At 36.6% G+C, this 17,065-nt stretch overlaps 1 protein-coding gene across 5 annotated transcripts; it reads right to left on the bottom strand.

The window, feature by feature from the left end:
- Positions 1 to 156: 156 nt before the first annotated feature.
- LOC122079422 (squalene synthase 1-like) lies at positions 157 to 16,146 on the bottom strand. 5 transcript variants are annotated; one of them, XR_006140441.1, is made up of 15 exons: positions 15,640 to 16,145; positions 14,253 to 14,295; positions 13,372 to 13,461; positions 12,918 to 12,993; positions 11,405 to 11,474; positions 10,823 to 10,966; positions 10,617 to 10,721; positions 10,284 to 10,430; positions 6,935 to 7,010; positions 1,692 to 1,780; positions 1,250 to 1,341; positions 1,122 to 1,167; positions 959 to 1,031; positions 751 to 886; positions 157 to 585 (listed from the first exon to the last, which is right to left on the bottom strand). XR_006140441.1 is itself a non-coding variant. In XM_042645874.1 (14 exons), exons 1-13 carry the CDS (start codon positions 15,832 to 15,834, stop codon positions 960 to 962), a joined length of 1,245 nt encoding a protein of 414 aa, XP_042501808.1. In that variant the 5' UTR covers positions 15,835 to 16,146; the 3' UTR covers positions 203 to 899; position 959. The 5 variants fall into 5 exon arrangements, 2 of the variants coding, with proteins under 2 accessions (XP_042501808.1, XP_042501807.1); XR_006140442.1 differs by having other exon boundaries at positions 157 to 567; XR_006140440.1 differs by having other exon boundaries at positions 203 to 430; positions 617 to 886.
- Between the last annotated feature and the right edge of the window lie 919 nt (positions 16,147 to 17,065).

The following is a 17,065-nucleotide window of genomic DNA, read 5'->3' as shown; positions in this document are numbered from 1 at the left end:
TGGAATTCAAATTCATTTTAAACCCTCAAATGCCTTGAACTTTTACAACCATTTGATTTTGAAAATGTACAAAGTATCACGTGCACAGAGACAATGACATAAGAATTGCACAATTAAGAATTAAAGATGATCTAAATCCGATATCAGAGGGACATGTGAAAACAACAATCCCACATCGATTATATATATCTTAAATGAAAACTTATAAAAACCGCCACATTTCTTTAATGGCCATCTTTTAAGGGTAATTCTTTCTTCCTTAATAAATATACAAATGCCACTAAATTACAATATAGTGAAGTGACATTCTTGTGCAACTGGACAAAAGATGGAAGTCAATTTTTTTTAATCAATGCAATTATTCTTCTTGGCTGAAATTTAACCAGTGAGATGAGTGTAGAATCCTCTATCCACCCAAATCCATCTAACTCTGCCACGTGAAAAGAAAACAGGACCATGTTGGGAAAGAATCAAAATCATTAGTAGGAAATTACATCTTGCCTTTCCCTCCCCAGGGCCGAAGGGTTGCAATGAGAAATCAGGCTGAAAATCCTAGAGCAAAAACACCTGCAAACTCAGGCAAACCTACATCAACAAATTTCAAGGAGATACTTACGGTGATATAAGATAAATGAAGTGCACTAGTTCCCAAAGTTGATAGGAAAACTCAAATAGTAAACCACGAACAGCATTGAGTACATCTATGGGCTATATGAGCACCTCAAAAGAAGGGAAAGAAAAAAAAGGAACCTCTTCTCTTCTTGGTTCTTCCCCCGAAATAAATGTTGAGCACAAAGCAATATCACATGAGTGATCGCTGATCAATACAGATTCAGTTGTACAGCCCGCTAAACAATGTTGACAGGAACATTAGAGCAAGCCCCTCCTACAAAAAGACACTGTTCAAATTCAATTGCCAAGTATAGTAGATTATAGAAGATTTTGTAGAGAAACTTACTCTAATCTACATGAGTTGGCCGCTTAGCAGAAAAGGTGAGAAATATTGCCAGTAGAATGAAGATTGCCATGATCTATATAAAACAAATTACAGTATCATTAGTTTGGAACCTTTGGAACCTTCATTAATAGCATGAATAAGTAAAGCTAACACAGTGACCCACCAAGGCAGAGTTGTATCTTGGATGGCTTTCCACCACGTAAGATCTCCTGGAGAAACCCATAAAGCTGTCATACAAATAAATGTAACATATTCAATGAGGACCTCTCAAAAGTCAAAACACAGGCAAACCTTTTGTGCAGCAACCCAGATTCTCTGCATGCCTTCTGAATTGCGTCTATCCGATTCCAAGTTTTGGTGGCATTGGGATCATTATTGTCCACCTGCACATTGTTTTTTAGCCAAACTGAAAATATAAATACCTTTTCTACATAAGATGGTTTAAACTGTGCTTTTGAAGGTTAAAATCAAAGTGAAATCATCAATGGTCAAACTTCTACAAAACAGCAACTGATGTGGGTTACACACGCAGCAGTAACTCAGAAAATGTAGACTATACTCAAATATTTATCGCATGAACACCAGGTGCTCAAATTTCATCCACAAGGTTTGATTAGGGTTCCAGGAAAAAGAGGGGGAAATAAGGTGTATTGACTAATTTAAATCAGGAAAACAGCATTAGCTATGATGGTAGCTACTAAAGCCAATACAGTAATATACTGAAGCATTATACCTTGGACTTCAGCATGCAAGAAAAATCAAAGAAAGCACCGTAGACATCAGACATTGTTTTCGTTCGGTCAATAACTTTAGCAGTTAGACCTAGAGAGACGTCACAATGAAAAAGAAAAATAAACATGAGTCAGTAAGAATTCACCCCATATTTGCTAGAACTCATAGATTGCAAAGAACAACATACAAACATCAAAACTCTTCATAAGAATATGTCAGCACAATCAAGACCACAACTGTATGCTATTGGATCCATGAACTACTCACAACCGGCCACTATGTTCCATTATGTGTCAGAAAATCAGATAGCATGCATGGTGCAGTAGCATTCAACGTGTTCACAATATAAACTTATTCTCAGCATCAAAGAAACTGTATCATCCAACACACAGCACCCGCTATGCATGTCCTGGTGTAGCCTTTCAACTTCACAGCATGCAACATCTTGTGAATTTCCATGACCATTATAAGATTATCAATTATGAATCATCTTAGTTACATCACATGAGTTACCATGTTGTCTAAATCCATGGACCAATGCTCAAACATGTTTCTTTTTTTTTAATTATTATATTTTTTATGGTAAAGCTTTCTTTATTCAGTTTTAGTTTTCTTTTCGGTGTCAGTTCCTAGAAAGTTAAGGATGTCCACCTTAGTTCATGCAACGAGAGAGTTTCCTTTCTTTATTTGGTTTGTTATTTCCCTTTTAGATTCTGACTAGTTTAGAAAATAAACTACAAATACAGGTGTAAGGCCACAGTGCAGCACATGAATTGATAATGACATGTATTAAGGTTTAGTTTTGTCTTCAAGTGGAGGTTGGTGCCTCTCTTCTCTCTCATCTCCCCCATGATTTCTCCCTTCTCTCTCTTTCTCTCCCCCAACAATCAACTTCTCTTCTCTCTTTTCTCATACTAGAGATCTGAAAACCCAGATCCATCTCGCTAATATGCATCAGTTCTCCCATGGTTTTTTTTTTTTTTTTCCTGGATAACTTTGTTTTCCCTTGGTTTTCAGATATGATTTTCCATAATTTGCAGTTATACTCATGCTGGGGTTGAACTTTTGTTTCTAGTATAGGAGTAGGAATTCTTGATCCAAATTGGCCCCACCTGCTCTATTATCAATTATTAATGGAAAAAAGTACACAAATTGGTCATGGGTTTTAATTGTTTCTTATATTTAACCCTTGGTGGATGTCTAAGGACATTAAGGGCCTGCATGATAACCATTCTGTTTCTGGGCTAAATTTCTATCCAGAAAAGAGCTTTTGTATCTATTTCTGGACCAAATTTTTGGGCACAAAAACGTGTAAGATAACGTGTAGTAATTTCTATTTTTGGGCTAGAAAAGAAATAGAAATGTGTTTGTTAAGTGCATATTAATTTCTGTGTATAAAACTTATATAAATTTTCAAAATGTCATTCAATACCCAAAATTTTGGCATAGGAGGTAGAGGAGGCATGGTTTAAAGTATCTCCGATACCGATACGATATCTTCCGATACGTATCTCAAATTTAGCCGTCTGATACGATACACACCGATACGATACATGGAATTTTTAAAATCCTTTCATATCGATATATATCCTACGATACATACTGATATGCATCAATACACCACCCATACACATCGATACGATACGATATGCACCGATACAACTCTATGGAAAATATAAAATCGAGGTGAAATGTACGTTTCGGTATGTATCTGTACGTATCAATGAGTATCGGTATGTATCGATTTGTACATATCAGCATGTATCGATCGGTACGTATTGACGAGTATCGGTATGTACCGATACAATGCGCTACGGTCATATAATGGCCAAGATGGGTAATTTTTCAGAAAAACACAATTTTTAAAGGGTTTTTGTTCCAAAGTTGCTGCCAACTATATTTCTCTCTAACTAAAGTGGAAATCAAGGTTAGGAACAAGGATTTTACATTTATGGGACAACTACAAACCTTGAATTCTTAGTGCGATACCCTCAATTTAGTGTTTATGCATAATACATATTATCAATAGTTTTTTTTTAACAAATTCTTTAGCAAAAGTGTTTAAAAAAATATTTCCTATCCATTTATGTGTGTATCTTTAGCGTATCTTAGCTTATCTCTGATACGATACGATACCCTGCGACACGTATCTTAATTTTGGCTGACCGATACGTCAACCGATACCGATACTTTAATCCTTGAGAGGAGGTGGTGGTGTGACAGTAGTGGTGGTGGTGGTGGTGATGCTGCTGGCGGTGGAGGAGGTGGTGGGTTAGTAGTGATTGAAGTTGCATTTGAGGTGTTTTATTTTTAATATGAAATTATTTCTTCATCCATCAAATTAACCATGCGCTCATTAAAGAGCAACCCCCTATTCTCCCTCTTATTCCTGGGATAGAGAAGTTCCAAAAAGATGCTTCTTTTTTCTATTTCCCAACAACCTTTTGGTCCTAGTTCCTTCCCATATACAAAAAAATGAACCAATGTTAGCAAACAAGTTTCTCTTCTTTTTTTGTTCCAAAAAAAAAAAAAAAAAAAAAGAAAAAAAGAGAGAAATAGAGAAACATAATGGTTATCATGCAGGCCCTAAGTTGCTAGTTGAATCTCTATCCTATCTTTTTCAATGGTTATTCTTTTTATCCTATTCAGGTACTCAATTTTCTTAAGTATATTGAGTCCTTCAATGCACTCCAGATTCTTTGATCAACAAAATCTTCTTTTTCAGTTGAAACAATGCAAAATATTCTGGAGTTTCAATTCATTGTTATCTATAACTAAAATCAAATTACAGCCTCTTCAGACGTAGTAAAAATCTGTGCCAAATGACAGGCTCTACAGATGTAATGGCACAAAGCAGTGCTATGAGAGCCACCCAGCAACCAGTTGAACCAGTTCACCTGTCTCTTGGATCTCAAAATGGTGGACCAATGCTCAAACATGTATTTGCCACAAACCCATTTATTTTTATGACCCCGAAATTTGAACCATTACTCAAAGGTGTTTTACTTAATGTATTGTTAAAAATTATGTACTGCAGGGGTATTCTGGTAATAGCATTTATCTTTTATTTCTAAGGGACTTGTGTGTAAGTTCACATAAGTGAGAGGGTATACCTGTTATTGTCACAGTTTATTATTTTAAGTATTAGTTACTGCTACCGATTGGGATTAAATTTGATTCTTATAATAAGTAGATTTCCTCTCTCTCTTCTGCTCTTCTCCCTTGTTTCTTTCTTATTTTTCTTCTTATTATAGTTGATATTGCTGGTTGTTTTAGATCTGAAACCGTCACATGGTATCAGAGCACCTTGAGTCTCGTCTGGTGGCTAAGAGATGCAACTCACACATATAGTAGTGAATACTTTAAGATGTATTCACCGATTACTTGTCTCAATTCTATTCGAGTCCTTATTGCTTCGGCTACTAATCTTGAATACACATAGTAATAGTAGTGATTTACTTGAGGAGATTTATATGGAGCAACCTCCTAAGTATGTTGCTCAGGAGGAGACTACAAGAAAAGTATGTAAGCTTCACAAGACAATTTTATGGTTTGAAACAATCACTGAAAGCATGGTTTGTTAAGTTCCACAAAGTTGTTGTTGGTTATGGGTTCATTCAGTGCTACTCAGATCACTTTGTGTTTGTTTGTTGCTAGGACTCCAAGGTAATAGTGTTCGTTGTTTCTGTTGATGATACCATCCTCTCTGGCAATGATTTATTTGGTATTGCAATTTCAGATGAAGGTCCTCGGAGCTCTGCGATATTTCCTAGGGGTTGAGCTTGCTTGCAGCAAGAAAGGAATTAATCTGTTTTAGAGAAAGTATATTTTTTATCTTTTGTTTAAGACTGGTATGTTAGGTTCCAAACCTGCTGATGCTCCGATGGATTCTCATCAAAAGATTGGTGCTTGTGACGATAAGGAGTTTGCAGACAAGCATCAGTATAGGAGATTGGTTGGTAAACCTCTTACAATGACTAGGATTGACATCTTTGTGGTTGGTTTTATTAGTCAATTCATGGAGAAGACTAAGCAGGTTCATTGGGAGGCAACATGTTGTACTTTGAGGTATCTTCAATGTGCTCCAGGAAAGGGTCTTATTTATAATCCTTATAACCATATTGATCTTGTTGGATAGTTAGATGTTGATTGGGCTGGTGCTAAAGGGATATAAGGACAGTCACTGGTTATTCTACGTCTATTCGTGGTAATTTTGTTACTGGGAGGAATAATAAACAAATTATTGTGGCTAGATCTACCCTGGAAGCTTGGTATAAAGTCTTGGCTTATATTACACTGAATTGATGTGGCTAAAGTCATTGCTTCAAGAGCTTGGTTTTCTAGTTCGTAAAAACCTATTGAATTTATTGTGATTATCAGCTTGTTATTTATATTGCTAGTAATCCTGTTTTCTACGAAAGGACTAAGCATACTGAAGCTGATTGTCATTTTGTATGACATGCTATGATGAGGAAGGTAATCTCCATTGCGATTGTCAGCTCTACTCAACAACTTCGTGATTTGTTCACCAAAACCTGGTTTAAAAGTGTGTTTCTCTGGGGTTGTTCCAAGCTGCATGGGTGATATTTATGTGCCTGCTTAAAGGGGAGTGTAAAGAATTATGTACCGTAGGCGTATTTCTGGTATAGCATTCATATTTTATTTCTTAGGGACTTATGTGTAAGGTTCACATAAATGAGAGGTATACTTGTAATTGTTACAGTTTTATTATTATGAGTTACTACAACCTATTGGAATTTCTTTCCATTCTTCTAATAAGTAGCTCTCCTTCCCGCTATTCTCTCATCTTCTTCTTCTCTTCTTTTTGTAATTCTTCTAGTTGATATTGCTGGTTGCTCTACATCTGAGACGGTTACATGTATAAAATTATATTAATACATGCTTCAATGAGGGTTTGAAACTCCAACCTTCAAATAGTACTTGTAACTTTAAATATCATGTCTCACCAGTGCTCACAACTTCATTCATGCTATTAAACAGCTACGTGTGTGTGTGTGTGTGTGTGTGTGTGTGTGTGTGTGTGTCCTAAATGGATTCAGGGATGGGCCACTAAAGAAAGAATGCTCTAAGTTCGTGCAGTGAAGGCATCAAAAGAATAAATAAATCCACGTTAGAAACAGAATGATTAAATCAGCAACCAAGAAAGTATGTTCTAATATTCTCCTAGCTCTAATAGCCAAGAAAACAAAATCAAAATGCAGTATTTTCATATTGAAACTTTACCACGTCTCATTTTCACCACTCCTCTGAAGACTTCAACATTGTTGTAGCATAAAGCAAGTGTTCCAATTGCCATAATCTGTTATAAGTAGTACAATAAATTCAGAATCACAATTGCAAACTTCAAGATGAGTACAACCATTATGCAATGGTGAAATTATGAAAATGAAAGTCCTGTTTCAAAATTTGGGCACCAAACCAGTTTTTAAATTTAAGGTCATCCTTGTTACAATGATTACATAGAAACACAATAGCAAGCATATCAAAGAAAAGTGATGTAGGATCCTAACCAGGAAAGGAAAGGGGAATCCCAGTCAACTATTGACAAGGAAAGTGAATCATTTGAGAGGGGGCTGGAAGCCTGGAAGAGCTTTGGCCCTTGAAAAATTGGCTCAAAGAAAAGTGATGGAAATTGGGCCTACTTCTTTCTTTCGGGAAGGTGTTAAGCATTTGATCCTAGTCTTACTAGGAAAATTATAAATGTAATTATCTGATTTTTTTCATAGCATCATGTTTTCTTGTGACGGCCTACATGGCATACTTGAAAGACATGGGTGGATACATGTGATAGAGGATTCCCAAACTTATCTCATTGGCAAATGTCAGGCTTTCAGCTTGAAACAAGCACTAGAAATTAATAAAAAAGTTCATGAAATTACGAGAATGCCATTTAATTGAATGGGATTAATGGTATTTCTGCAATAATTTCTAACTTTGAACTCACTTTTAAGACAATTCCTCTACCTGTTCCAAGCAGAAGCTTGACCAGTGGCATGGGTGTACGGTTCTCTTATCACATAGACCCACCCAAGTTTGCTGATGTGGCAAGTTATGACAGAACTCAGCTGTCACAAATCAGTGATTGTGAGTATTGTAACCCTTCTTAGTTCTTGCTAATCTGAAATAACTGGTGGACTCTAAAACAAAGCCTTTACAACCTGCTAGACATTTGCCTATTATAAGTATGTACAAAATTGCAACAAAGATTTGAAACCATATTGAGGCAGCAGCACTTTCATGCCTGGACTGGCATGACCAGTCTGAAAACCCAGACCGAGAAGAATTGGGTCCAAACTTGGTTTAGGTTCGATTGGGGTGTCTAGGGCATTTTTATTTTAATTGGGGCAATTTATTTCATTTGATGTTTAGTTTGTATTCCTGTAACCCTGTTTAGCAGGTTGGATTGGAGTTTGTTTCAAATTCTACCTAATGTAGAAGTAGGTTACACAAGGCAACTACTCCCAATGTATTACAGCCCAAACAATTCAGATATGACTCTCTAATTAGTCTTGACAGAAATTAGAAGTAGAAATAGGGAGCAATGGAACAAGGACCAGAAATAACCCCAATGACTACTTATAAGAGCAAAGGATGAATCAGTAGCAAGAACCAGCAATGAAACCCAAACCCTAGGGAGAAATAGGCCTGCGGTTAGGGTTAGCAAGGGGTACCTGCGGTTGGAGATTGTAGGCTCAGATGGAGCCCAAGCTTGGGATGATTGTAGGGGCTAGGGTGTTGAACAAAGCCCCCAAATATCTTTAAATTCTGTCGACCGGTTGGGGAGATCCAAGACTTCTCGATTTCAGACCTGTAAACAGAGGGAATATAGGTTTCTTCAAGAACAGCAGCAGATCACCTTGGATGCTCTCCAAACTAGGATTGAGTGATCCTCTTGGAGCCTGTAACAAAACCCTAAAAGGGTTTCTTGGACAGAAATCAGGCTTGAGAGACTAGGGTCAATCGATGGCTTCAAAACCCTGTCTTTCTATTGGATCTATTCTGGCTTTAAACACCTTAACAGATCCGAATAGTCACTTGATCGATTCTCACAGAAAACAATAACCAGAACAGAAAATAAAGCAGAGAAAGAAGAGAGTAATCAAGAAAGACGTCGGTGGGAATGGCTATCTCAGCCTGGGCATCTCACCCACAGCTAGGAGTTGTACTCCCATTAGGAATTAACAATAGCAACCTAGACAAATTAGGTAACTGACATCTACTAATTAATAGCTACTTAAGGCTGGCCGATGGGCCTTATTAACTATGGCCGATGGGCCTTATTATCTATGGCCAATGAGCCTTATTAACTAAGGGTCGAACTCGAACCCAGCTTTAAAGCTGGTTCAATGGCTACTTGGGCTGGGCTTTCCTCCTGCGATAGCTCAGCCCATAATGTGGATCTACATCACTACCATTATCTCAAAATTTGTTTATGAATCTTTTCAGTTTCAAAACCATTACCTTATTGGTAAGTAGTTGAGTTGAATAGCGATTATTGGTTTTTACTGTTGATGTGGTGCAACTGACTGCTGACTGTGTGGCCTTTTTCTCCTCCATTGATTTAGTCCTTTTCTTCCCGCTCGAATGTGTTCTTAGTTTTTCTTCTTCTTCTTTCTTCTCCCTCCTTCTTGATATTCTCTATTTATTTCCCTAAGTACTGGCAAAACGCTGTTTTTGGGTAACCTAACAACCCCCCACATAGTTGGATCGATCTCCATTGATCCTTCCTCTTTCCTTAATAAGAATTTGGGAGTTAAATCCTTACCATAAGGCGACCTAAACATCCTAACCCTCCTGCTGTGACTTATTAACCTGAGATCAAACCTGGTTACTGAACTTCCACCGGGTTCTATTTCGGGGCAATTTAGCTTATTAACATTTTAATATGCTAAATTGAGTGTGGTTGGTTGGATTTCAAAGGGTTGTGGATTAGCAACCTAGAACTGAATTTTCACCTTCGAATTGAGTTCACATGGATGAGACATCTCACCCAAATCGATCCCAACTCAAATGTGTTTATTGTTCACGGTTCTAAGGTAAGGGATGCCAATTCCTGTTAATTACAAATAAAGAAATAAATTGTTTAATTCACAATTTCACACAAAGCCCTTAATTCTTTGAATTCATTTCTGTTTACCCCTACTTTTCCAAAATCTCATATTCGTCCCCCTTAATTTAATTACTTTTATGTCCTAAATCCAAAATTTGTTTGCCTTACCCCAAAGGGTTTTGAAGTTCAATATATTTACAGAATTTCCATTGTCCCTTAGATTTTTCACCTGTAGGCCCATAGCAACTGAAAATAAGTAAATAAATAAAACCAAAGCGATATGTAATATAGAACTGAAGGGTGGACTATTGCAAAAGCGAGCTATAGAAGCCCCGCATCACAGTTACACCAGACTTCAAACATTTGAAAAAAAAACAATAAAATGAACACATTGTTCTGTCACTCAGGAGTCCGAAGAGGAAACCTAGCTTCTAGCTCTAGACAGCAAAGAACAGATCTATTGCAATCTCAAAAATATAAATATGGAGAACCAAATCATGGTAGTTTGGAATATGCACATACCTGAGGGATAGCACAGAATCGGAATATAGCAGGATCTCGCAAAGAGGACATATACTTCAGGCAATCTTCCACATGTATTAATGCATTTGTGACCATGTCATTCAAGCACTGAACTGCTTTCTTTGAGTTCTGCTCATATTTCAAGTCCTGAAATATCACAAAAGGATGTCAACATAGAATGAACCTATATTCGAAAAGAGCAGCTGAGAATATATTTTTGAGGCTTAACACACCTCTGTAGATATACAAATTTGGGTCTGCATCATGAGAACTCCAAAGAAAACCGATAATAATTGCAGCATTAAAGTTCAAGAAACACATAAGTAGATATACCTCAAGCTTGTTCACATATTTACTCCAAATCTGACAAGGCCAGAACATCCGTGACTTTGGAATCTCATTTATATCTTCCAGATAGTCCCGAATAATATTTGTTTTCTGCAAATCATTGGACATAAAAAAAACAGCATGTGAGAACTGAAACTGACAATGGATTTGATTCTGCCATAAGAGAGTTGCCATTATGTCAACATCACCACCTGAAGAAATAAACCCATGGAATTAGAGAGGGAATCAAGAGCCAAATCTTCCAAACTGGATGCATAGAAAAGCTTGGATAATCCTAATCCAACAAGTCCTGCTACATAGTGACAATATTCATCATAGTCGTCAACTGTTTCCACCTACAAAACAAGGAGAGAGATAAAAGCAACTCTCATAAATGGCAATGTTAATTGTCTTCAACTCTATCACCTACAACAGCATGAATTTAACATAGGCCACAATAAATGGATTGAGAATGCCAGTCAAGCTTTGAACATTTCAAAATTAGTTTTAATGCTAAGATTTGATTGTTCAAGTTACAATTACTTCTCCAATGTAGGACTACAACCTCAGATTATTGGACAGAGGACGGTAGACAGATAGTGATTCTGCGAAGTTAAATATCAAAGAACTCTTGACTTAACCAAATCCTATCTACTTCACCAGGCAACAGAACCAAGTATAGGCATGCATTACAAATTCGGAAATTTATCAGTCAAAGCAGGGAAGAAAAACTAAGTAATTCTTGCACTCTTTCATTTCATTGTCTACAAGCTGACTGTATAAGCAGCACAAACCTCCTTGCATATAAACTTTGCCATCCCTGCACCCATCCTTTTAGTTATATCTTCAATTGCCTCTTGATAACTGCATAATAGTCCCGAAAAATGCAAATTATTAGTTAGAAAGAAAAAAGAAACCTATATACGATGCTAAATAAAGCCTCAAACACAAAACATATTCATAATATCCCATCTCATCAATTATCTATCCAGTAAAGCAAAGTGAACACCATGTTCAACAAAAGAGGCAAATTCATTGTGGAGATATACTCTTCTGGAGTGCACTTGGCATATCAGGAAAAGTACCGCAACAGCATTTTTAGAACTAGGCCAACAGAGACATCACTGAAATTAATATGCTGAGAACAGCAAGATAGCCACATCATCCCCAAATAATGGTCTTTGGTGAATGGCTTTTGAGGCCACCCTACAAACTGGTTCGGCATGGTTATCAAGTCCTCCTTATATTCTGACCACAGGGTCTATGTGACAGCAGTTACCATTAGTTTCCCAACCTTAAGCCAGCCCCAAAGGCCATTTGCTTTAGTGTCTTGCTTAACCGAGCAGTCACCAAAGTGCAAAAAAAGTGAACCTACTCCTCTGAACCACAATGGCTGTGAAGGCAAGTGCAGGCCCAATTACGGATTGCCCATACACAGCAAACAAATATTAGTCATGAATTGACCTCTAGAAATCAGGTGGGTTACCGTAAGGGTAGCACTGCAGTGCACAAAAATAACTGAACCTAGGAAGTCAATCCCATACATAAGACTGTTGAGAATAAAAAGAGGAGTCACGTGTGGAATGAATCAAACTTGGTTAAAATGATTGTCACGGGAGTTGATGGACATGAAAGTTAAACGAACTCAGCTGTCAACATTGTTTTGCTACAAATTTGTAATATCTTATATGCATGATTTGAAAAAATTCAGTGAAACTACCAAAATAGTTCAGTTTTGCAAGAAATTAAACGAAGTGACCTTCAAGATTTATCTGCAACATTTACCAAAATTCATTGAAATTTCACTGAAATATTCCGTCTCGGCAGGAGGCAGGTTGGTTTCAGAGACTGGCCCTTAGTGCCAGACTTATAAAAAAAAAAAAGAAAAAAAAAGAAAAGAAAAGAAGAAGAAGAAGAAGAAGCTAGGAACATGGTTTAGTGGTCAAAGGAGCAATTATAATAAGATAATAACAATGACATATTACAGAATCGATTGGTCCAAACGGAAAAATTAGACCTGATTTCCTCACTTGTGGAAAATATAGAGAATTTAAAAAGCAAAGAGGCCAAAATTGTAATCTACAGAGACATAAGCCTGAGCCTTTAGTGGCAATCCCTAGTCCCCATTAATTAAGAAAAACACAAAAATAAAATCTGCGATCAATTCACGGGCACATTAACTGTAATGGCAAAACTGTAGAAGGAAAGTAATAACATAACCACAACAAAATAATTCCTTCAATGAATTATTTCAAAATCGTTTTAAAGCAATTATATCTCAAATTAAATGCTAGGATTAGCAATAACCTTCTTCCAAGTTCCAAAAAAGCAGTTGAAACAAGATGAAATTGGTCCATTAGAACTTTGTAGTGCTTTGTACCACCTTAATAACAAAACAAGCACAACTTTCGATTAGTAAACATACCAAGAAACATAGTCAAAAGATTCAAAATTCATCAATACCATGTAGCCCTTCTTCTTGCAAGAATTTCTTGGTTAAGATCCTTTTGAAGTTGTTCCTAACTAAAAGACCTGAACTCTACTCAACTCACTAAGCCTTAACCCAACTACTTAAGGTCAGATACACATTGAAATCTGCCGTTCCAATACATTTGGGTAGTTGTAGTTACTTATCAATCTTATATTAAAACAGAAGGTTAAAAAATAATTGTTCTTCAGTTTCTATGATCAAGGAAAGTGACAAATAAAAGGCATTAAAAAAAAAAAAGAACAGTGAAATATGAGATATTCAGAAACTCACATGAGAAATGCCAGTCACAATCATATACATGACGGTGGAAAGCTTTCAGAATAGGTACTTTGATATCAGAAGGAATGCTTGTATCATCCTCTAACAACAACAAAGATGAATTTCAGAGTTGAATGCAATTTAAATAAAAATTACCTGGATAAAACATATTTTTGGGGGAAAAAAAAAGATGAAAAGAAAATGAGAATAGCCAGAATGGTCCTTTTTTCTTCTTTTCTTTTTGAAAAGTAAATCTCACATCGATACCCACCGATACCGATATGATACGATACTTAAAACCCTCATTTTGAAACTAACAATAAAGGTGGTTATGAATAAAACAAATTTAGAGCTAGAAGTTTAATTGTAAATAACATAAGATATTGTTGTAAAAGAAACAAGAAGAGTTCTTCTTCGAATAGTATCCAGCGGTAACCCTCTCGATTTTGATGGATGGAGCTACCTAAATAGGGCTCTGTTTGATCTGAAATTTTAGGCAAAGTCTTTTAACTCCTAATCCTCTTAAGAGCAACCAATACCAGGCCAAAGAGATCACATATTAGGATAATATATTTGTGGTAAATTGAACCTGGCAGTAGGAGAATGATGAGATCTGCATTCTATTGAAGGGTTACATGTATATTAGTATATATAGAGGGAAAAGGCTCCTAATCTTCTAATATTCTAATCTCCTAATCATATCCTGAAACTGGAAACAAAGTTATACTCAAAATCCCAACTCCTACAGTTACTAACATTATTTAATTGCAACAAATTACAAAAATAACTCCCACATGTGTGTAACTGCAACAAAAGGTGACATCCTAACAACTATAAGCACAATAATAATGTCATGTAAGTTAAACACAAAGGAAATGACTATGGATACAAACCAACAGTATCAAGGGCTCTGAGAACCAAATAGAAGATGCAAACCTGCAAAGAGGAACCAAGAGATTTAATGGCAGTGGTATGAAATCTAAATTTAAATAAACTTTGCCACCAATGAAAACAATACTGGAGACAACCTTCTCTAAATTACTCTTATAGGTCTGACAAACATGAGAATTGAACCATAAAATAATGAAAACATAAATCTATGGACAAAATAAAATACCTCATTACAAACAGAGAAATAAAAATAACATACTCAGCTAAATGACTGATGGAGAACCCTAGGGAAGGGAGGGGTGTTCTCAGTATCGGTGGAATCAGACACAGAGAATGGGAAGGGAAGAAGAAATATGGGGAAGGAATAGGATCCTTCGGCTCTGATACCAAGTTGATGGAGAACCTAGGGAAGGGAGGGGAAATCAGAGTAGAGATGGGGAAAAGAAGGTTTACACTCACATATTCATTCAATAATCAAATTGCTCTCTAGATCTTCAGTCGATTACAACCAATATATAGAAAAATAGGAACATGAAATTAGAAACTTAACTAGAATGGAAACTAGCCGAAATTAGGAAACAACTATAAAAAGGAAACCAAAGCAAGGAAATAAATCCTACTTCTACGTTCAAGTCTGGAAACTAAAAGCATGAAATAAAATACTAGGTAAACTACTAATTTTATTTCCAACCCTTGTTGGACCAAAACCCTGAGCTGGACCGGTTCTTCTTGGCTCTTGGCTTCCAAAGCCAGTCATGCTGGTCCAACCAAGAAAGGGCAGCCATATCTGCATCGATGACTTCATAGAAATGAAGCACTGAACATTTCCAGACCAAATATAAAACCATGGGCAATTTTGTTGAGCAGGTGAAAGAAAATTATTGCAGTCTCATTACTGATGTGTAACTGCACTCCTCTCATGGAAAAATTTTACACGTCAACTTTTAACACTGCAATTGCTCGAGAAACAGTGCATTTCATTCTGTTGAACCAATGGAACTTCCTACCTATAATTGGTAAGAATGCGCTGTAATCTTAAATAAATGTTGTAGATACCCTAGTTTATCCTTGTAGTGCTAGAGTCCACGATTTGTTGGATTGTTTCCACGACAACCATTACAGATTAGAACAACTTAGATTTTTTTCGATCCCATCAAATACACAGAAAAGTAAATAACAACGATTATTCGAAACTCAGAGCTAAAAATGAGTATTACAGATCCACAACACCATCGATACGATTAATGCGATACGGGATGATGAAAATTTTAATAGTAATCGGAAAAGAGATCATAGCAGAATCAATCGATATAACCAAGGTAAGGGAACCCATCTGATAAATGATAGAGCAAAGTAAAAAAAAGGAATGTGGGAAGGATAGTGGCTCACAGCGTTGCGAAGCTCGGGACCTAGCTGTTGAATAACAAGAGCGAAACTGCGGGAGACCTTGTGTAGCATGCTGTAGCAAAAGCCCCAATGAGGTTCAGATGGAATCTGCTTCTCCGCATTCCTGGCGGCCATCTTCAGCTTCACAAGCGGATAGATATCGTCCGGGTGCGTCAACACGGCTGCTAAACTCCCCATCTTCTTCTCCCTTCTTCTTCTTCTTCTTCTTCAAGCTAAAACTCAAACGAAGAATGGATCCTCCTAGATCGGGGGAAGAAGACGATAAGAAACGCGGAAGACTGAGATGTGATCCCAGAAGCGGTGGTGGTGGTGGTGGTGAAGAGGAGCCGGGGCCACTGCTCAGTTCTTACAGCTGTCTATCGTTTGGATCCAAACTCCAAACAACTTGAATTGAAAGGAGAAATTCAATCAGAAATTGATGAGAAAAGAGGAATCCATTTCCATCTTTGAATGATTCATAACTTTTTCCGTCAAAATTCAAAAAACTAATGTGGTCGCATGTGATGTGTGATGTGTGATGTATTTATACTTTATTCGTTCAAATGGGTGGGCCCCCAATAACGTGTTGGAGAACTTGGGAGTTGGGGGCCCCGTGGGCAAAAGGAATTTGTTATTTTCTTACGGTTCATGCAGGACTGCATGTGGAGAGTTCTTTTTGTATCTCTCTCTATCTCAGTCCGTTTCAGATGAAAATTGCTATCCTTCATCCCCACCTCAAAAAAAAATTACTATCTTCCATATATGGATTATCTTATTGCACCTAATTGATAGAGAGAGGAGGCATTTGCCCCACTTGCTACCATTTTTTATTTTTGGTAAAGTTCATTTATTATAATTTAAAAGATAAAGAAAGATATTTATGAAAATAAAAGAGACAAATACTGACTCATGTGAAGCATTAAATGGAGAGGATATGAACTCTACTTGATGCCTTGATAACCCTTTAGATATAACCGATGTAAGCAGAGCGAATTTGAAGAATTCATATCACAATAACATACCCGCTGTTCAAATCCAAATCTAAATTTGATACAATATTTGATAAATATTTCAATTAAGTATTTGAGTTCATATTCAATATATAGTTGGACAATTTTCACATATATAAATGAAAAATAAATTATTCACAACTGGGAAAGAGTTTTTTATCTTGAAGCATCAACATGAGAGGGATTTGAGCCTTTCATTGGGGTAGAGCGATCATTTCACCACATACTAAATTTGGGCACAAACACTACACTCTTAAACGCCGTTTCGTGTCAAAAACGAAAATTTCAGATTCTGTGTCAAAATGCAGTTTTTAAACGAAAAAATGGTGTTTCAAAATTTCAGATTTTTATCAGGAACTTTTTTTTTTTTTTTTTTGTAAAATGGAACGAAACTGGGAAAACGAACCTCCATTTTTGGA

Source organism: Macadamia integrifolia, chromosome 5, assembly GCF_013358625.1.
Source record: "Macadamia integrifolia cultivar HAES 741 chromosome 5, SCU_Mint_v3, whole genome shotgun sequence".
Lineage (NCBI taxonomy): Eukaryota > Viridiplantae > Streptophyta > Magnoliopsida > Proteales > Proteaceae > Macadamia > Macadamia integrifolia.
This window is presented reverse-complemented; position numbering and strand designations above follow the sequence as displayed.

Coding starts and splice junctions, on each gene's coding strand:
- LOC122079422 (XM_042645874.1), bottom strand. CDS start 15,834: ATGGGGAGTTTAGCAGCCGTGTTGACGCACCCGGACGATATCTATCCG. Junction 12,994..13,371: donor TTGTGACTGGCATTTCTCAT/GTGAGTTTCTGA, acceptor TTTGTTATTAAG/GTGGTACAAAGCACTACAAA. Junction 10,967..11,404: donor CAAAGTTTATATGCAAGGAG/GTTTGTGCTGCT, acceptor CTTGTTTTGTAG/GTGGAAACAGTTGACGACTA.